The 20,850-nt window shown below is 49.5% G+C and overlaps 2 protein-coding genes across 2 annotated transcripts in view; both read right to left on the bottom strand.

Moving 5' to 3' along the window:
• Window positions 1-481: 481 nt before the first annotated feature.
• KCNK16 (potassium two pore domain channel subfamily K member 16) lies at window positions 482-20,724 on the bottom strand. Its single transcript, XM_063918843.1, has 4 exons — window positions 20,616-20,724; window positions 13,424-13,590; window positions 7,800-7,965; window positions 482-1,143 (listed from the first exon to the last, which is right to left on the bottom strand). Exons 1-4 carry the CDS (start codon window positions 20,722-20,724, stop codon window positions 926-928), a joined length of 660 nt encoding a protein of 219 aa, XP_063774913.1. The 3' UTR covers window positions 482-925.
• Window positions 20,652-20,850, bottom strand: part of KIF6 (kinesin family member 6) — an 873,149-nt gene continuing 872,950 nt past the window's right edge. Inside the window, exon 22 of the mRNA XM_063918838.1 lies at window positions 20,652-20,730. Coding sequence (XP_063774908.1) covers window positions 20,693-20,730 — 38 coding nt within the window. The 3' untranslated portion in view covers window positions 20,652-20,692. The remainder of the gene's footprint in view (window positions 20,731-20,850) is intronic.

Below are 20,850 nucleotides of genomic sequence, written 5' to 3'. Positions count from 1 at the left end.
TTGCCTTCATTGCCTCAGGGTACCTGACAGCAGGGTCCCAGCATGAAATAAATAATAATAATTTGACAGTGAAATAATTTAAGAACCACCTGTAGAAAAATATTTAGGCCACTTTTACAAAGTAAGTGACCATGCAGGAAATGGGGTGTGCCAGGCAGATGCTGGTAGCTGGACAGCAGAGGTGAGGAGTAGGAGGGGGAGGGAGCTACAATGTAAAAACAATCATATATTTTTTTTTTAAACACAATTCTTCATCAATTCTACTGTAATTGTAAAAAATGTTTTAAACAATGAGAGGTCGTATGTTTTGTTTTCCACCCCATAACAGTAGTTGACCTCTAATTGTTTCATATTCATACTGCGAGCATGGCTTAGGTACAATGAGATGATATCAATAGGTTCAAATGAAACAGGACCCTCTTGAGGGCCAAAGTATGAAGAAACATTGTTGTCCACTCCTTTACCCCACAGACAAGGGAGTATTCTTTTTTTATTAGGTAAATGTTAGCTACAAAACATATTATTTTTGAGATAAGTAATATGTCAGGCTCATGTCTCTGTAAATGCTGTATAACCTGTATAACAGTCCCGGAAGTAATATGTTTTGGTAGTAGAGGCCATTATATGATGAGCAGATGTTAATATTTTGAATGCAGAAACTTTATCATACGGACGTGACCAACTGGGCCCCAAACCGCACTAAGCCTAGTGCAAAATCCAACCTGATATTTTAATCCACAGTATGAATGAATCTATAATGTAAATGTAAGTCATAAAAATAGCAAATCTTTCCGTCTGTTATAAATCCGTAAATCAAAGTACTATCCAGACGTGAAGACTATATTCCCAGCATTGTCTTGTGTCTGTGTATGGTGAATCTACACGGGCAATGATTCCTGGATTAAGAAGAACTCAACGCTGCAACCTAGATCTGGACTCTCCTCTGGATGGGTTGATCTTCAGTCTTCTGCACAGATGTCTCCTCCTTAACGTTGCGCGTTCTGTACATCCGCAGTTGCACTAATTTTTCCACCAACTCCGCAACCAGGTTAAAAACTAGAGCGAGCCAGGCCAGGCCGAAAATGATCCACAGCGCCGCCAAGCCCCTGTAGATGGAGATGTAATGTCTGTTCGGATCCGTCCCTGGAAAATGAGAACACAGAAGATAGTTATAAAGGAGATCTTCAGTATGAGATGGAGACCGGAATGGGGACATTTCTTTAGAATAAAATGAGTGACTGAAGAACACGGCCGAGCACACAAATTCAGTTTGACTGATTTTTTTAAAACTTTCTTCATTGTTGTTTTTGCTTTCCTTCCAGTTGTTCCAAATCTCTGACCTCCACAGGGGTGAAAACTTCACGAAAGTGGTGGGTCCAGTTTTTACCTCTATAAATGATGGGAGATACCTGTACAGTTATTGTGCTGCATGGCGTTTGCAATCTATCATATTAATGCCAATGGAAATGCAAAAAGCAAATGCAACTTGAAAATGATGCAACACACTCCCAACCTCACATAAAGCATGTGATTTGTGTGGGAATGTGTCCTGTTTTACAGGACACATTCCAGCTGTAGCAGCCAGGGCGCCTGTGTCCCCTGCGGGACAACGTCGCTGACAGCGCTGGGACAGCTTGTCTGTCCCCAGCGCCTGTCAGTGTGTGGCGGCGGGTGTCCGGTGCAGGGATTACCCTTTTCCCTGCACCGGACCAGAGGCTGCGGGGGCATTTGAATGTTGGCGCCCTCCGGGAGCCAATCGCGGCTCCCGGAGCGGCAGCCAATCGAAGAGGGGCGCGGCGAGCCAATCAACGCTCGCCGCGTCATAGGCCCCGCCCCCGGCGTCTGACGTCAGACGCCGGGCGGGAGCCTGAAGATAGGTCCGCGCGCAGGAGCGCGAAGAGGAGAGATGCCGGGCGGGAACAGCAGAGAGAGGAGGCCGCGCCGAAGAGCGGCGAAGATCCTGGCGGCGCGAGGAAGAAGACGTCGCGGTGGAAGGTCCGGAGGCCGTGGAAGAGGCTAGGAGATGACCGGCTGCGGGAGGAAGATGTCCAGCGGCGGCTGGACGCGGCGAAGCGACGGCGGCGCCGCTGGCCAGGACGGGCCAGCGGCCGAAGAGTGAAGATAGTGCCGGAGAAGTCACCAGGGGTGGAAAGTAAGAGAGCTGACGAAGCTCCCCCCTGGTGCCTCTCCCAGCGGGTCAGGTAGGCCCTTCTCAGGTGCCCCTGCACCCGCCCCTCCCTAGACCACCGGGTGTTCGGGCATTAGGCCCGTGGGCACGTAGTCGGGCCCTCCCGGCCTGTGGGCACGTAGTCGGGCCCTCCCGGCCCGTGGGCACATTGTCGGGCTCGTGGCCCTGTTAGCCGGGCACTAGGCCGTGGCGCAAGTCGCCCGTGGCGCAAGATAGGCGGGCATTAGGCCCGAGGGACAAACACAGGCAATAGGCCTGGGGAACATTAGAGGGCATTAGGCCCTAGTGTATTTTGGGCAGTAGGTACATATAAGGTGACCCTGGGCACAAGGCCCAGGTCACCCAACGGGTGACAAGTTTAGGCGGGCGCTAGGCCCGTGGGTGAAGTCAGGCCACCGGCCTGTGCGCAGTCAGGGGGCACTAGGCCCAGTGAAGAAGTGTTCCCCCGAGGTGAATAAAGGTGGCACTGGGCACTAGGTCCAGGCCACCCTGAGGTGATCAGGTAGGCAGGTCTGCTTGACCTGAGCCCCCGGAGGGTACAGGAGGTGGGTAGGCTGTGCTGCGTCCACCCCCTTCCAGCGGCAGGTTGGAATTAAAGGGACAGCACCGTGTGATCTTGTATTCCGATATTGTGATGTATGTTGTTACCGTGCAGGGCAAAGTGTCTGTTTGTTTTAAGTTTGTGCATAGTTGTGTTGCACCACTCACACGAGCTAGTTTGAGGGCTCTGTCTATGTAGCTAGTGTAGCGGACGCACACTAGGGTAGTTCTAGGCCCTGCACGGCTGTTTGTTTGTTTGCCTCCTTACAGGGACCTGTAAGTGGAGAAGATCGGAGTGCAAGACTTGTGACGGTGAGTAGCATCCGTGTACGTTTGTCCCTTTGTCTGTCCCCGAGCGCCGGAATAGGGATTGCTCACGGACGTGAGAATCCCCTTCATCACACTACGCGCGAGAGTGCGAGTGTGTGAATTCTGGGTGGCTGAGGCTTTGTGCCTGTGATGACCTTTCACCCAACCGGTGAAGGTCGCCGTCACCCCTGGGGTATCCCCTTTTCCAGTGGAAGAAGGGTTGATACCCCCCTTGAGGTAACCTATTCTCTCCTCAGCTCGGTCGTCGGTCAGCTCCGAGAGGGAATCGCCGTGTCCGGGTCCGACGGAAGATTTGCCAGGTCCGTTGAAGGTTCCGGTACCTGAAGGTGAGAGAGAGTGGCGCCTGGTGAGTACCGACTCTACACCTGCACGGCAGCAGGCACCACCACACGCAGCCGCACCTCCTACATTTTGGCGTAGTCGGCAGGATCAAGGATACCGGATCACGGACACGATGTGGAACGCCACCAAGAAGACCTCCCTGCGGACGGCTCCGGAACAGACTCACCCACGGACGCGTGTGGACCAGAGCGACTGGGTGACGGTGTCTGGGGCAGACCTCCTGAAGATGGTGCAGCGGTCGGTCCAGCGTGAAAAGGAAGGGCGCCGGGAGAAGGGGCGCAAGAAGGCCGCTGTGACGCCCTGCAAGAAATGTCGGCAAACAGGGCACTTTGCCGACAAGTGTACTTGGCGCGAGACGTCCCCAAAGAAGGTGGTCCAGGAAGCGGACCGAAGACGTCGGAAGGGCCAAGCGAAGGAGGAGTCCTGGTGTTTGCTCTGCGGAAACTACGGGCATGAGCATAACAGTTGTCCCTGGGACGAAGAGTTGAGCCAAGACGAGGTTGATTCCTGGTGTGAAAGCTGTGGAGATCCCCGACATCGGCTCCTGGAATGTCCATGGACTGAAGACAGGACGGACTACGAGGCCACGGTGAAGCAGATGACGGAGTCTCGTCAGCAACTTTGGAACTGGGTGGCTGCAGAGCCCGTGTGTGCGCTCTGCGAGGCGAGAGGACATGCGCTTCCCGATTGTCCGTGGAATGAAGACCGGATGATTGCGGATGGTCGTGCCCAGAGATGGGAGGAGGAAACCAGGGAAATGGAGCGGATGACCCTGCTTGAAGTTAGTTCGCAGGTGCCCATTTCCTCTGAGCCGGAACTAACGGGTGGAGATTCCTCAGCGAAGGAGGTGGACAAGGAACCCGTCTTGGAGAAGGTGGCAGTGGCCCTCCCTTGTTGGAAGTGTCGGCGACCAGGACATGCGGCCAGTGAGTGCCCCTGGGAAGATGCCGCGGACCTACTCTGTCCCAAGAAAGTGACCCCAGTAAGGAAGAATCCTTTCCCGCATAAGGCGGAGGTGGACGACTGGGAGGTGAAGAGACCACGCTGCGAAGAAAAGCGTGAAGACCCAGTGACGGAGACGTCCGGAATCTCCCCGCGATGGAACCGTCCATGACCTGGACGTGCGGAACAGATGTCCTGGGTACCTAGAGATGCCAGCGGAAGCGAAGGAGTACGCTGAGGAAGTAACGATGCCAGCGGAAGCGAAGGAGTACGCTGAGGAAGCAGAGGTGCCAGCGGAAGCGAAGAAGTACGCTGAGGAGGAAAATAATACCCCAGTCCAGATATCGGAGGAGGACTCGGACTACGGTGAGCTGTCCGCCGACGAATCCCTCCAGAACAGATGGAGGACGACTCTGGCATCGGAAGCGCCGACGAGAGTGACTGGCAGGATCGGGTGGAGTCGTGCTCCCAGTTGAATGCCCTCCGTGAAGAGGAGGAGATAGTCCTGGAGCAAGAATACCTGCCGGGAGTGCTGAAATGGACGGACGTACGGGGAGAGGATCAAGATGCCGTGGGAGGACCCGTTCCAGAGGAAGACATGAGACCTTTGGAGATGCCCCACGAGGAGATGCGACAGATGGTGGTTGTTGCCCGGGAGGAAACGGATGCCCCGGAGGATCCACTGTTGGGTGGTGGTCGGTACCACACCCTGAAGACAGGGACGAAGCCACAGACGATCTGAAAGGCCAGGAGTGGGTGACTATTGTCCCCGTGGAAGAAGAGTCCCCTTGGTGGCCAACGTCGAGCGACCGTGAGGAGATGCCACTCCCCCAGAGGATCCGCCGATGGAGGTCAGGAGGTAAGAAGAGGAACCCGGAGCTGGAGGTGGAAGGATATGGGGTCACAGCCCGTCCGGGCTGGGCCCTCGAACACAACCTCGCCGGCGGGACCTCGGAATTCCCTGACCCGCGGACAAGGGACGTCGTGGAGACCTTTGTAGGGACTACAAAGGAAAAAGGGGGGGGAAATGTGGGAATGTGTCCTGTTTTACAGGACACATTCCAGCTGCAGCAGCCAGGGCGCCTGTGTCCCCTGCGGGACAACGTCGCTGACAGCACTGGGACAGCTTGTCTGTCCCCAGCGCCTGTCAGTGTGTGGCGGCGGGTGTCCGGTGCAGGGATTACCCTTTTCCCTGCACCGGACCAGAGGCTGCGGGGGCATTTGAATGTTGGCGCCCTCCGGGAGCCAATCGCGGCTCCCGGAGCGGCAGCCAATCGGAGAGGGGCGCGGCGAAATCTTGTATTCCAATATTGTGATGTATGTTGTTACCGTGCAGGGCAAAGTGTCTGTTTGTTTTAAGTTTGTGCATAGTTGTGTTGCACCACTCACACGAGCTAGTTTGAGGGCTCTGTCTATGTAGCTAGTGTAGCGGACGCACACTAGGGTAGTTCTAGGCCCTGCACGGCTGTTTGTTTGTTTGCCTCCTTACAGGGACCTGTAAGTGGAGAAGATCGGAGTGCAAGACTTGTGACGGTGAGTAGCATCCGTGTACGTTTGTCCCTTTGTCTGTCCCCGAGCGCCGGAATAGGGATTGCTCACAGACGTCAGAATTCCCTTCATCACACTACGCGCGAGTGTGTGAATTCTGGGTGGCTGAGGCTTTGTGCCTGTGATGACCTTTCACCCAACCGGTGAAGGTCGCCGTCACCCCTGGGGTATCCCCTTTTCCGGTGGAAGAAGGGTTGATACCCCCCTTGAGGTAACCTATTCTCTCCTCAGCTCGGTCGTCGGTCAGCTCCGAGAGGGAATCGCCGTGTCCGGGTCCGACGGAAGATTTGCCAGGTCCGTTGAAGGTTCCGGTACCTGAAGGTGAGAGAGAGCGGCGCCTGGTGAGTACCGACTCTACACCTGCACGGCAGCAAGCACCACCACACGCAGCCGCACCTCCTACATTTGCATCAATGTATGGCTTTGGTTGGATACGGTGCCCCCAGGTATGGTCATCCTAACTCTCTTTTAGGTGCATACGAGCCCTCTCCTCCCAGGACACAGTTCTGCAGCCTAGAATCATGCCTCAGAGGTGGAAGAATCTTTTGAGGAACCTTCTGCATAAAGCGAATCCGACCTTCTGCAACGCATTTCATTAAGTAAATCTTTGCAGATTTTCTCATAATATACTGCTCACTTTAGCCTCGCGTGTGGGTTAATTTAATCATGAGAATGATGGGGCATCAATACTTTGTTTATTTTTAACACGTGTCACATTTGTGTATTTAAAAAAAATATTATGACGCTGTTGGCAGAGTGCCTGGAAACGCGTTTCTCCGCAGCAGTGCAGAGCAAAGTGTAGAGCCTGACCCAGATAGCAGGAGAACTGAAGATTGCACAAGTAGTTGGGTTCGGGGCTGGGGGAGCGTGGAAAGATTCCTAACAAAGGACGGAATAGTTGCACAACCGGGAACCTCATTTTTGGAGCAGTGCAGAAACTAGATTTCATTTGAGAAGTAAGAGTATTAAAATAATGAGCTGGTGTGGGTATGGGGAGGGCGCACTGCCTTTTCTACTGAGCAAAATGGGTTGACCTTTGCACCAGCTTTGAGCCGGCAGAGAACAGGTATCTCCCAGTACTTTTGTATTGTTTTTGCCCCCATGTTGCACTATGGATGCTCAGACACACTCCAAGCAATGTGATTAAAATCTTTATATACACAAACATGACAAAATGAATGTAGACAGTATTCTCTCACACTCACGATTGAAACCATAAATAAGATTAAGATGAGCAGTATTTTAGTAGACAAAGTGAAACGTTTTATAGAACGAAAGGGTGGTATGTACCAAGGGTATAACTATACATTTAATACAACATAACACAGGGCCTGGCCTCTCTCCCAGAGGTAAGAATGTCTTGAAGTGTATAAAAGGACTGCGGATTTATAACAAATGCATCATAGTAGTTATATGATTTGGAAGTGCCCTGCTGGATACTGGCTAGGTAGGGATCAGACATTGTAGCAAGTATGACGTTAGTAAGGTGCAGAGGGATCCTCCATAATTTTGTCGTGGGACCCAGAAATTACTAGTTCCACCACTGGGTGGTACTAAAGAGGTTGGACTTTGGACTATTACACTTTTGCACAGTTATCTCCACTCGCTGGACAGAGAGGCATACTTTGAGGTTGCGGGGGGTATATCCCTGTAGCAGACAGTGGACCTAATTCATGTTTGTACGAAAATGCAGTTGCAATTGTGAATTTCTAGGCTACGGAACTGCTGTTAGCAAGTGAAGCTTCCGCCTAGAAATGAAAAGAGACATCATGCACCTATGCTTGTTTTCTCCAACCTCTCACATTAGCGATGACCATACAGGTGGAACATGATAGGATCTGGGCAATTCTTGATTAATACAAAAAAGCTTTAACTGTAACTGAGAGTTCTGAGTATTATATGTTATTACCTAGCACATAATCTCCAAATCCAATGGTGCTGAGCGTGACAAATGCAAAGTAAAAGCCCTCTCCATAGCTCCAGCCTTCTACGTAGCTGAAGATCATCGGGGGGAAGACGAGGAAGAGCATGGAACCAGTGGTGAGAAACAGGCCCATCATCATCATCTTCATCACCTGGGGAAAGAAGAGTTTGACCATTGTGATGAATATTCAGTAAGATCGCCCCTTCCCCAAATCTATCTCTGTTATCCTGTGCTGTAATAAAGGTGATTATCTATTTAATATTCCTTAATATTAATTTGCACGAGTATTGAGTATTAATGCCAACATGAATAAAGAGTCTGCTCATGTTGGTGCACTTTTTATTGTCATGGAGGGGTTTGGTTTTCTGTTTTAGTTATATGTTCTGGGCGAAATACTGTTGATAAACCATCATCCACCAGAGACAGTGGTGCTTTCAGGAAAGCCACAATAAAGCTTTGATTGGTCAGTTCCAATAACAGAAAAGTGCACAATGAACAAGTAAATCCTGGAGAAATGTGGTGCAGCTAAGGAAGACACTGGAAGCACACACAGGGTTAATGATATATCTGCAGGGGGCATTGGGCTTCAGATCTCGTGGCTTGTAGCAACCTGAGGGTCTGATACACAGAACAGCATTAAGAGCAAGTAGTAACGCTTGGCAACAATGACAATAATACAGCGACCTGGTGCTTAGTGCATAAGTAACAGAGAGTCTGAAGCATGTGCCCCACCAATGATGACACCTTGACAGCGAGTACAAGGCTTTCCCTGCACCTAAGCACTGTTTGCATATAGTAGTCAGACAAGACTATGCTGCCAAGCCCAAGTTCCCCAAACCTGCATGTCCTGCCCTACCGCACCCAGTCTACAAATCAAAGTAGGTGGCGTATATATAGTGGTAAGATGATTATAGTGATAGGCCTTGATGGCAACCTCACAGAGCTAGGAGGGCTAGAGTAAGGAAGAGGAAGGGCTGGTGGCAAGAACGACCATGCCACCATAAGAACATGCCTCACTTCATGACACAGGCCACTGCATCATGTGGGGTCTTGGCCCTGTGACAATTCGAAATGCGCAAGGAGAAGGAATAGGTGTCCCACATCTATATGAACTGGTATCCCATAATTTAGAGAACTCCCATCTTAGCTGGACCTGTACAGAGGGGGTGAGGAGGTCTTGAGTCTTGGTGCAGAGGGGGATGGGTAGCAGCTGCCATGAGCTGCAATTGGCTTGGTGAGGAGGGGGAAGATCCTATGAGTAAGGGCCCTCTGTGAGGAGTCTCAAAAGAGGGGTGAGGAAGAGCTGTCCAATGCAGTGACATAGAGCTGAAGCGGAAGCCGAGAGGGAGTGGCTTCCTCCCTGCAGAAGAGACTTTGCAATAAATAGAGTTCCCCACAGAGAACAAGAAGTGGACCATTGGAAATCACTGAGAGGCTGTCCTGTGGGAAAACACCCATGATATGAGGGTGAGTGCGCCTGTATGTAAGATAGAAGCAATATAAGCATTAATGTGAGCAACAATATATGGCGTCAGAAGGAAAGGTCTCTGAGACTTGGGACAATGGTATAAAGCAGCTTGAAGGAGTCTATGCATTGTGATGTTTGGAGAAGAGCGTCCCTGAGTTATGGATGGTGATCATGTCAGGAAACTGATGTGCGTTGAGACGAGGTGTGAGAACCTACAAACCGGAGCCCAATGTATGCATGAAGAGTGACCTGTAATGATGCGGAACCATCCACCTAGCAACACCGAATAAGAACAGTATTATGTGCAACTGCTAAGAGTACCATGCTGGTGGAGTAAGGAGATTCCCATATTTATGATCTATTGGTGGAATGTGCAGGAAGAAGTTGCCAATGCTGTGCTTATAAACATTACAAATATTGTGCCGAAGAGAGAAGTGTAACTAAAGTTTGTTCATTGTTTCACCACAAGATGTTCTAGCACCCAACATTGGCCAGTATTTACTAAAAATCCGAGTTTTGCCGATTTGTGTTTTTTTTTCTAAGTCCCAATCCGGGAATTCACTAAGCAGAAAACTCGGCAGTGTCTGGTCTATTTGTAATGGTTTGATTGTCAAAGTTCAGAAATACGAATGAATAGACCATCGGTCAAACGCGGCTGTTATTTCATACAATACGGGCATTCACTATTCATTCGTATTTGGGTGTTAGTTTCTGAGTGCTCAAGTGCGGGTCTGTTTTTTTTCGATTCGTTAAAAAAAGCAGCAAAAAAATAGACCTGCTTTTTCCAGTCGAGTTTGGATAACCATGCACGGATCAGTGAGATCTGTGCATGGTTATCTATGGGAAAGGGTCTGTTTAGTGTAAAAACAGAAAAAAAATTGAGTGGGGTCCCCCCTCCTAAGCATAACCAGCCTCGGGCTCTTTGAGCCGGTCCTGGTTGACAAAATATAGGGAAAAAAATGACAGGGGTTCCCCCATATTTCATCAACCAGCACCGGGCTCTGCGCCTGGTCCTGGTTCCAAAAATACGGGGGACAAAAAGCGTAGGGGTCCCCCGTATTTTTAAAACCAGCACCGGGCTCCACTAGCCAGGTACATAATGCCACAGCCGGGGGACACTTTTATACTGGTCCCTGGCATTACATACCTAACTAGTCACCCCTGGGCGGGGTACCCTGGAGGAGTGGGAACCCCATAAATCAAGGGGGTCCCCCCCGTCCAGCTACCCAAGGGCCAGGGGTGAAGCCCGAGGCTGTCCCCCCCATCCAAGGGCGGCGGATGGGGGGCTGATAGCCATGTGTAAAAAATGTGAATATTGTTTTTTGTAGCAGTACTACAAGTCCCAGCAAGCCTCCCCCGCAAGCTGGTACTTGGAGAACCACAAGTACCAGCATGCGGTGGAAAACCTGGCCCGCTGGTACCTGTAGTACTACTACTAAAAAAATACCCCCAAAAAAACAGGACACACACACCGTGAAAGTATAAGTTTATTACATACATGCACACCTCCATACATACATACTTACCTATGTTCCCACGAGGCTCGGTCCTCTTCTCCATGTAGAATCCTTGGGGGACCTGTGAAAAAAATTATACTCACATAATCCAGTGTAGATTGTGTCCAAAGTATAATCCACGTACTTGGCAAAACAAAAAAACGGAAACCCGACCACGCACTGAAAGGGGTCCCATGTTTACTCCATTGTAGCCAATGGTGGGAACTTTGCGGTCAGCGGTTGACCGAAAGTAACCTCACCGCTGACCGCAAAGTTCCCACCATTGGCTACAATGGAGCGCATAGGCGCAACATTGTATCTCTGCCGTGTGCTGCCTCACAGACACTACAGGAGCACACAGCCAATCAGGAGAGTGCCACGACGTGGCGCTCCCTGATTGGCTGAAGGGACCCTCTTTGACAGGAGTCAGAGGGGGTCCTGGCAGTCGGGGAAAGGGGTCCCATGTGTAAACATGGGACCCCTTTCAGTGCGTGGTCGGGTTTCCGTTTTTTTGTTTTGCCAAGTACGTGGATTATACTTTGGACACAATCTACACTGGATTATGTGAGTATTTTTTTTCACAGGTCCCCCAAGGATTCTACATGGAGAAGAGGACAGAGCCTCGTGGGAACATAGGTAAGTATGTATGTATGGAGGTGTGCATGTATGTAATAAACTTATACTTTCACGGTGTGTGTGTCCTGTTTTTTTGGGGGTATTTTTTTAGTAGTAGTACTACAGGTACCAGCGGGCCAGGTTTTCCACCGCATGCTGGTACTTGTGGTTCTCCAAGTACAAGCTTGCGGGGGAGGCTTGCTGGGACTTGTAGTACTGCTACTAAAAACAATATTCACATTTTTTACACATGGCTATCAGCCCCCCATCCGCCACCCTTGGATGGGGGGGACAGCCTCGGGCTTCACCCCTGGCCCTTGGGTGGCTGGAGGGGGGGGACCCCTTGATTTAAGGGGTTCCCACTCCTCCAGGGTACCTCGGCCAAGGGTGACTAGTTGGGTATGTAATGCCAGGGCCGCAGGGACCAGTATAAAAGTGTCCCCCGGCTGTGGCATTATGTACCTGGCTAGTGGAGCCCGGTGCTGGTTTCAAAAATACGGGGGACCCCTACGCTTTTTGTCCCCCATATTTTTGGAACCAGGACCAGGCGCAGAGCCCGGTGCTGGTTGATGAAATATGGGGGAACCCCTGTCATTTCCCCCCCCATATTTTGTCAACCAGGACCGGCTCAAAGAGCCCGAGGCTGGTTGTGCTTAGGAGGGGGGACCCCACGCAATTTTTGTCTGATTTTTAACGACTTTAAACACCTTTTTAATGTACACAATGAAGCCCTGCACGGATCTCACAGATCCGGCCGGGATTACTTGTGTTTTGTCAGGCAGTGTTTTACTCATCACTCCCGTAAAACACTGCCTAACATTACGAATCACATCGACATCGGAAAATACGAATTGGGAAAAGTCGGCAGCTTAGTGAATGATCGTATCAGGATTCAAAAAGTTGCAGTAAAATGCACCCGATACCATTCGAGTTCAAACACCCTTCAAAACGGCAAAAACACGAATCTTTGTAAATATACCCCATTGTTTGTCTTTGCTATGTATCTTTGTTGCTTACGTGTCCACTCTACTAAGTCCTATGTGCTAGGCCCTCTGGTTGCTGATGCCAAAACCTGAGCGGAGTAGAGTCATTGTGAAAGCGTATGCCACACTACATCCTGCCCCCCAAGAATGTCCCTTTGGGAGCATTGTATCATGTAGGAGTGTGACAGTGCAGTGGGCCAATCCAGCCATTCAGCAACAATCAGTCATTGGAGGGAGGGCAGCTGCTCTGGATTGTTTAATTATTTTGTTAATCACATTAATTGCACTACATGTATCAAGGATACACTGGCTCAATGTGTACTTTTAATATGTACATAACAGATGTAAGGGGGGTACATAACAGATGTATGTACATAACAGATGTAAGGGGGGTACATAACAGATGTATGTACATAACAGATGTAAGGGGGGTACATAACAGATGTATGTACATAACAGATGTAAGGGGGGTGGATTATTAGATCTACACTAAATAGGTCTACCACTAATGGTATACATACATGAAGTCAACGGGTCAAAAGGTTGACATGGTCAAAGGTTGAAATTGAAATGGTTGACACAAAAGAGGTAGACACAATTATACGTTTTTTGGGGGTGTTTTGTCACTTTTCTGCCACAAATAAACCCCATTACTGTACCGCGTCCCCTCGCATGGCGAGTGACGGCACAGGTTACTATTCCCAATCGTAATCCACGTGGATGGTCAAGTATGAAAAAGTTAAAAATAAAATAAAAAACTTATCGACCATATGTGTGACGACCATTGTCATGGCGATCTTTTGTCCCCGTCGACCTTTTGAACTGTCTACTTTTTACATGTTGACCTTTTGACCCTGTCGACCTCATGCCTGTCTACCATTAGTGGTAGACCTATTGACTGTAGACCTTTCTAGTGTAGATCTATAGTCCGGATACCAGATGTGAGTATGGCAGGAAAATGTTGCATCCAGCAATGAAATGCATAGTGAATGTGATGGAACAAGGTATAATGTATGACAATGTAAAATTTAGTTTTAGATGATATACCCCAGATCCTCCAGGGTCCTGCGTGCACCTGCTCAGAGTGAGCAGATGGGTGTTTAATCCATTTCCAATCTGGTTTAAAAACGCCAGGTTAAGCGGAATCCCAAACAAAGCGTAAAAAGCACAGAAGACTTGTCCGGCCATTGTGCTGGGGTACAAGTGTCCGTATCCTGCAGAGGAGAAAGACACGTATATTAGTTGCCCGGCATAAAAAAATATATACTGAGTAAAAACGTGTCAGGATGGTACATAGCTGCCCACTGAATTAGTACAAAGCGCTCTACGGCCCTGTCTTAGATGACATCAGCTGTTACTGGGCGCAATAGTCTAGAGCAGCTCCCACAGGTAACTGTAAGGTGGTCTGTGTGCAGATCACCACAGGACTCTGGAGAGCTGCATAAGTGCGTCTTTACTAGCTGCAGTCATGCTGAACAGTGGCTGCGGAGGCACTTCCGGAATAACAAGTGGATGGCAATGTCCGCCTTTCACACTAAAACAACACAGCATCCATCTATGGTCACCAGTCTTGTCTATCGTTTTCTTTTTTCTCACTTTTAAAGGTTCGGGGACATATTTATTAATATCTTCATACACCTGCGACTGGGGCGACTTCACAGTACCAATATTCATGGTACCTGTGCATTGTACTTTTGTCACATTAGTGATGCGAATAACATGCATATTTCATGAAAAACTCTTTGGTGGAACACTTGGCACGTCTAATTCATGAAGATTGCGGCACCGGCAAATGGGGCTATTTGAGGACAGGAGTATGTGGAGACATCTGTAATCGTCAGTAAGAAAGAAGGATCGTTTGCATTTCTTATAAACACATGCAGGGCTGTGGTAAGAGCCTGATCCCGGGATGTGTTACATATAATGTGATTGCTAATGTCATCACCTTATTCCTGGCCAGCCGTACTAATACTATGAGCAGTCGTCAGACCATGCAAATCTTTGGGTAAATTGTTCGGAAAGTATCCTATAGGTTACAATGACATCTAAGGATGGCGTTAGCTAGCTGGCTAATAGTGGAGCTTGGTTCCATGTTTTAGCAGCCCCTATGAGGGCTGCTTTTGCGGTCGAAAAGGAAGGACGACTACAGAAATCTCCGATATCTGCCTAGATCAGAGGTTCCCAAACGCGGTCCTCAAGGCACCCCAACGGTCCTGGTTTTAAATGTATCCATGCTTAGCCACAGGTGACTTAATTAGCACCTTAGTCAATTTGATTTAACCATCTGTGCTGAGCCATGAATATACAGTACGTAAAACTTGGACTGTTGGGGGGCCTTGAGGACCACGTTTGGGATCATCTGGCCTAGATACATCCTGTGGTCCTCCCTAGACACATTCCGGGGATGTGTAATATTTGCAGGTCCCCTGCGAAAATACAAATATCCTGCAAATGTATTTTGATAAAAATTAGTACGATGGGGAAAAAACAAACAGAAAAAACTTTATTAGCAAGGTTCATCCTGACTTTTTCTTTCTATCCTCTGCGTAACAGTAATACCTTCCAACATTGGAGGTGAGCTTATTGGGGCAGGGTGCACGACCAAGTCCCATTCCCATCCTGCCACCCTTTGACTGCCGCACACACCAGAGGCAGAGGTGTGCGGCTGAACAACAATGAACAGAGATATCTCACAATTCAGTCCCAATCGTGACAGCGGGACAGAGCTTTAAATAGGGACTCTCCTGCTGAAATCAGAACGTTTAGGACAGGGGCAGTTTAAGAGGATTGGTGGCCCGTGTCGGGCTTTGCACAGGCCCCCTCCTCTCAGTGGTGCAGTGGACTCGAGCACTATACTGAGAGTGAGCATGCTGAAATCTCCAGGAAAATGGCAGCCACTCAATCTTCCCGGTGATTTCTGCTGTTACTGCAGAGCTGGTGTGGGACTCCAGGGAAGTGAGTATAATTATATGGGCACGGGGTGTGTGGTGTGGGGTTCCCCTGTGTGCAGAGCGCTCCCTGCACCCATTATGCACACACTGATATAGAAATAACTGTAAGTAGATAAGTTTTACTTGTGGTTCTCGCTTTCCTTCCTCTCTTGCATTATAAAAATGAGGACCCAGATTTTCTCCCCCAGCCTCTGAGTGTGTGTTCTGCAGAGAGGTTAAAGTGTGGTGTTACGGGGGATTATAGCGTACCGTTAAGAGCAGGGCCATCTTTACAGCAGTGTAGGCCCCTGGGCGCAACAATGCACTGGGCCCCCTACCCATCCGGTAGGGGTGGGGGGTGCTATCAGCGGCAGCTTTGATGTCCCGCGGGCGGTGGGGGTGTTCTATCTTCCGCTCAGCATGTAGGACCTGGAACAGTAATTTCTGCTAATTACTACTTTACAGTACAGATCGGGCTAAACTGTAGAAGGGGGTATTGGGCTGAATGAAGGGGCCCGCTACATGTCTTCCAGGGTGGTAGGGGGTGTTTAATACACAGAGCAGGGGTGGATAGTGGAGTGGGCTTAATATTCATCATTTTCCGGCGGGAGGGCAGCTTGCTTGACTGCAGATATCTCAAGTTCCTGAAAATATATTTCTTAGCTTTGAATGGGATAAAAAAACTAGAGAGTCCCACCTTTCAGAAGCTGCTGGGGACTTGGGGATCAGAGTTCAGGAGCCAGAGCAATTCACCAACGAAAATCTAAAACTGCATATTAGGCCTGTGGAGCTGGAGCAGGGACCAGCTGCTGGAAGGCTGATATCTCTGGTTCTGGGCATAGTAGAGACAAGCTGCCAGTGTCCACCAAAAGTGGAGAGTCCCAGCTTTTGTCTTATTCCCTCAGAAATACTCTAAGTCAGAAAAAAACAGAGATATCTGGCTGGGAAGAGCAATTAACAGGCTTGGTTGGGGACCACTGCTTTCAAGTCAGATATCTCCAGTTCCCCAGGGTCGATTTTCAAAAATCTGGTACCTCTGAAAAGAGGGGATCCTCAGCTATCAGCCTATATACTCCTGGGGCCCTTGGGCAAGAGCCCATTGAGCCCATACGAAAAGACGGCCCTGGTTAAGAGATTAGCAGCCGGTACGCTGTACCGTCCGCCCTTCATACTCTCTCCTTCCCCCGCTGCTTGTGCTGATTCCCGGCTCTCCATGGTGATGGCGCTGCTCGGGCTACTGGGCCCCTGTGTGATCCTTCCAGCTCCGGAGCTGCCACAGGGGATTTGTCTGCCGGGATGGTGCTGCTGCTGCTCCCCCCAGTGCACACGGCCAGTATTGCTGGTGAGTGCCTGCGCTTGGTCCCACTCTCCCCTCTGCGTCACCACTTCCCCCCCCCTGTGACTTCACTCTCCCCCCTGTGTCCCCTACTCTCCCCCCTGTGGCCCCACTCTGCTCCCTGTGGCCTCCCTCTCCCATGTTGACATGCCCCCATTTTCCGTGATCATGCCCCTTATGGCATGTGGCCACACCCATTTTTTCCACACACAGTACCACCAAGACTTTGTTTCTACTTGCATCACTGGTGTTATGTGCTTGTCACAGCACAGCATCCTCTTCTGCCTGGCCCTTGCCCCGGCCCAGTACATTTCTACCATGGTATTATATGTCTAAACTCTATATTCCTGTTGCATTACGCGTAGAATACATACTGTATTTAACAAATTTGATGGCAGATAAGAACCACTAGGCCCATCTAGTCTGCCCTAAATGCATGTATACACACACACACACACACACACACACACACACACACACACACACACACACACACACACACACAGGGGGGTATATTTACTAAGCTCCCGATTTTGACCGAGATGCCGTTTTTTCTTCAAAGTGTCATCTCGGTTAATCTCGGTCATTTACTAAACACTAATCACGGCAGTGATGAGGGCATTCGTAATTTTTTGCTAGTTCAGGTAAAAAATTACGAATGAATACACCATCGGTCAAAACGCGGCTGTTTAAGTATGAATCTCGGTCATTTACTAAGAAGTGCAAAGCAAAAAAAGAACAAACACTGCCGTGAAAAATTACAACTCGTAAAAAAGTGCTAAAAAAAAACAGAACTTTTTTTTTTATTCGTGTTTGGATAGGCATGCACGGATCCATGAGATCCGTGCATGTATATCAGTGGGAAGGGGTGGGAAAGTGCTTATTTTTACAAAAAAAATTGCGTAGGGTCCCCCCTCCTAAGCATAACCAGCCTCGGGCTCTTTGAGCCGATCCTGGTTGCAGAAATATGGTGAAAAAAATGACAGGGGTTCCCCCATATTTAAGCAACCAGCATCGGGCTCTGCGCCTGGTCCTGGTCCCAAAAATACGGGGGACAAAAAGAGTAGGGGTCCCCCGTATTTTTAAAACCAGCACCGGGCTCCACTAGCTGGACAGATAATGCCACAGCCGGGGGTCACTTTTATATAGTGCCCTGCGGCCGTGGCATCAAAAATCCAACTAGTCACCCCTGGCCGGGGTACCCTGGGGGAGTGGGAACCCCTTCAATCAAGGGGTCCCCCCCCCCCAGCCACCCAAGGGCCAGGGGTGAAGCCCGAGGCTGTCCCCCCCCATCCAATGGGCTGCGGATGGGAGGGCTGATAGCCTTTGTTGTAAAATAAAAGATATTGTTTTTAGTAGCAGTACTACAAGTCCCAGCAAGCCTCCCCCGCATGCTGGTACTTGGAGAACCACAAGTACCAGCATGCGGCGGAAAAACGGGCCCGCTGGTACCTGTAGTACTACCACTAAAAAAATACCCAAAAAAACACAAGACACACACACCGTGAAAGTATAATTTTATTACATACATACACACATACATACATACTTACCTTAAGTTCCCACGCAGGTCGGTCCTCTTCTCCAGTAGAATCCAAGGGGTACCTGTTGAATAAATTCTACTCACCAGATCCAGTGGTCCAGGCTCCTCGGCAAATCCAGGGATAATCCACGTACTTGAATAAAACAAAAAAACGGTTGCCCGACCACGAACTGAAAGGTGACCCATGTTTGCACATGGGTCACCTTCCCACGAATGCCAGAAACCCACTTTGCCTTCTGGCTAAGTGGGTTTCTTCAGCCAATCAGGGAGTGCCACGTTGTGGCACCCTCCTGATCAGCTGTGTGGTCCTGTCCTCACTGACAGGCAGCACGCGGCAGTGTTACAATGTAGCGCCTATGCGCTACATTGTAACCAATGATGGGAACTTTCTGCTCAGCGGTGACGTCACTTTAGGTCAACCGCAGGGCAGAAAGTTCCCATCATTGGTTACAATGTAGCGCATAGGCGCTACATTGTAACACTGCCGTGTGCCGCCTGTCAGTGAAGACAGGAGCACACAGCTGATCAGGAGAGTGCTACAACGTGGCACTCCCTGATTGGCTGAAGAAACCCACTTAGCCAGAAGGCAAAGTGGGTTTCTGGCATTCGTGGGAAGGTGACCCATGTGCAAACATGGGTCACCTTTCAGTTCGTGGTCGGGCAACCGTTTTTTTGTTTTATTCAAGTACGTGGATTATCCCTGGATTTCCCGAGGAGCCTGGACCCCTGGATCTCGTGAGTATAATTTTTTCAACAGGTACCCCTTGGATTCTACTGGACAAGAGGACCGACCTGCGTGGGAACATAAGGTAAGTATGTATGTATGTGTGTATGTATGTAATAAAATTATACTTTCACGGTGTGTGTGTCTTGTGTTTTTTTGGGTATTTTTTTAGTGGTAGTACTACAGGTACCAGCGGGCCCGTTTTTCCGCCGCATGCTGGTACTTGTGGTTCTCCAAGTACCAGCATGCGGGGGAGGCTTGCTGGGACTTGTAGTACTGCTACTAAAAACAATATCTTTTATTTTACAACAAAGGCTATCAGCCCTCCCATCCGCAGCCCATTGGATGGGGGGGGACAGCCTCGGGCTTCACCCCTGGCCCTTGGGTGGCTGGGGGGGGGGGACCCCTTGATTGAAGGGGTCCCCACTCCCCCAGGGTACCCCGGCCAGGGGTGACTAGTTGGATTTTTGATGCCACGGCCGCAGGGCACTATATAAAAGTGACCCCCGGCTGTGGCATTATCTGTCCAGCTAGTGGAGCCCGGTGCTGGTTTTAAAAATACGGGGGACCCCTACTCTTTTTGTCCCCCGTATTTTTGGGACCAGGACCAGGCGCAGAGCCCGATGCTGGTTGCTTAAATATGGGGGAACCCCTGTCATTTTTTTCCCCATATTTCTGCAACCAGGATCGGCTCAAAGAGCCCGAGGCTGGTTATGCTTAGGAGGGGGGACCCCACGCAATTTTTTTGGGGATTTTACATTGTTTAATTAAAAAAAAAAAAAAAAAAGAACCCCAGCACGGATCACACAGATCCGGCCGAGATTGATTGTAAAAAAAAAAAGGCAGTGTTTTGCTAATCACTGCCGTAAAATTAGGTAAAAAAAAAAACGAATGACATCGACATCGGAAGAAAAGAAAAACACGAATACGACAGCTTAGTAAATCCATCGTAATAAATTCAAAAAGTTGCAGTTTTACACTGTCGATGTCATTCGTGATTGAACTTTGACCTATTTTCGGGAATTACGAATGTTAGTAAATGTACCCCAGAGTAGGGTTATTTTTGTTGTTGTTGGGAGCCATTTAACCTACCGGTATATTTTTTGGGTTGTGGCAGGAAACCGGGGTTCTCCACACACTTAGGTCCTTGGTGGGAATCAAACCCCTGACCTCAGTGCTGTGAGGCAGCAATGCTAACCATTACGCCATCTGTACTGTCTTTTTAATCTATTAGCATGAGACAGCTTCTATAGCCAAAATAATCCATCAACAGCAACATCTTCATAACCCTAGTGACAATTTTTGGGTGGCACTTGATATATCGGCTATCGGGATCCCTACCGACGGCAGAATACCGACCGCCGGTATACAGACAAGTATTCTCTCTCTTGGGGTATCCATGACACCCCTGGAGGAAGAATAATGCGCGCCACCGTTCCCGCAAGGGGCTCTTTTGCGTTTGCCCCGCTGCCGGCATTCCAGCGGTCGGGATCCCAGCGCCGATATGCTGGGCGCCGGGGGAAATTATATATTTATAGTTACACTGCATCATGCAGCATTGACCTCAACTACATCACAAAGCATGTGCCCTGTAATAAGTACTGTACTCTCTCACACGCTGACTTCATTGTACTTCTGTAGACTCTGCAGTGGATGAGACATGGTGTTCCGGCATTGGACGCAGTATTTGCAGGCTGTGTAATTACCTATTGTGGTGATGACAGTGCCGGCAAAGAAGAAGGAGTTGCTGAAGTCCCAGTTGCTGTGGTTCGTAGAGTTCCCCTTAGGGTTCAGGCCGTTCTCCCAGGCTTCCATGATGATCTATAGACAGAAGACAAGTCACATCATTCCAACAGACACCAGGCTCAGGGGGAAACCAGCGCCATTACTCCACAGAGTAACACTATTGCAGCACTTGTCTGCGTGACCCATAGGCAATAC

This window comes from Pseudophryne corroboree, chromosome 4, assembly GCF_028390025.1.
Source record: "Pseudophryne corroboree isolate aPseCor3 chromosome 4, aPseCor3.hap2, whole genome shotgun sequence".
NCBI lineage: Eukaryota > Metazoa > Chordata > Amphibia > Anura > Myobatrachidae > Pseudophryne > Pseudophryne corroboree.
This window is presented reverse-complemented; position numbering and strand designations above follow the sequence as displayed.

Bases quoted from the DNA above. Each gene is read 5' to 3' on its own strand.
- KCNK16 (XM_063918843.1), bottom strand. From the start codon at position 20,724: ATGGAAGCCTGGGAGAACGGCCTGAACCCTAAGGGGAACTCTACGAAC. The intron at 13,591-20,615 runs GTAATTACACAG...TCTCCTCTGCAG, and splicing joins CACTGTCATCACCACAATAG to GATACGGACACTTGTACCCC. The intron at 7,966-13,423 runs GTATATCATCTA...TTCTTTCCCCAG, and splicing joins AGGACCCTGGAGGATCTGGG to GTGATGAAGATGATGATGAT.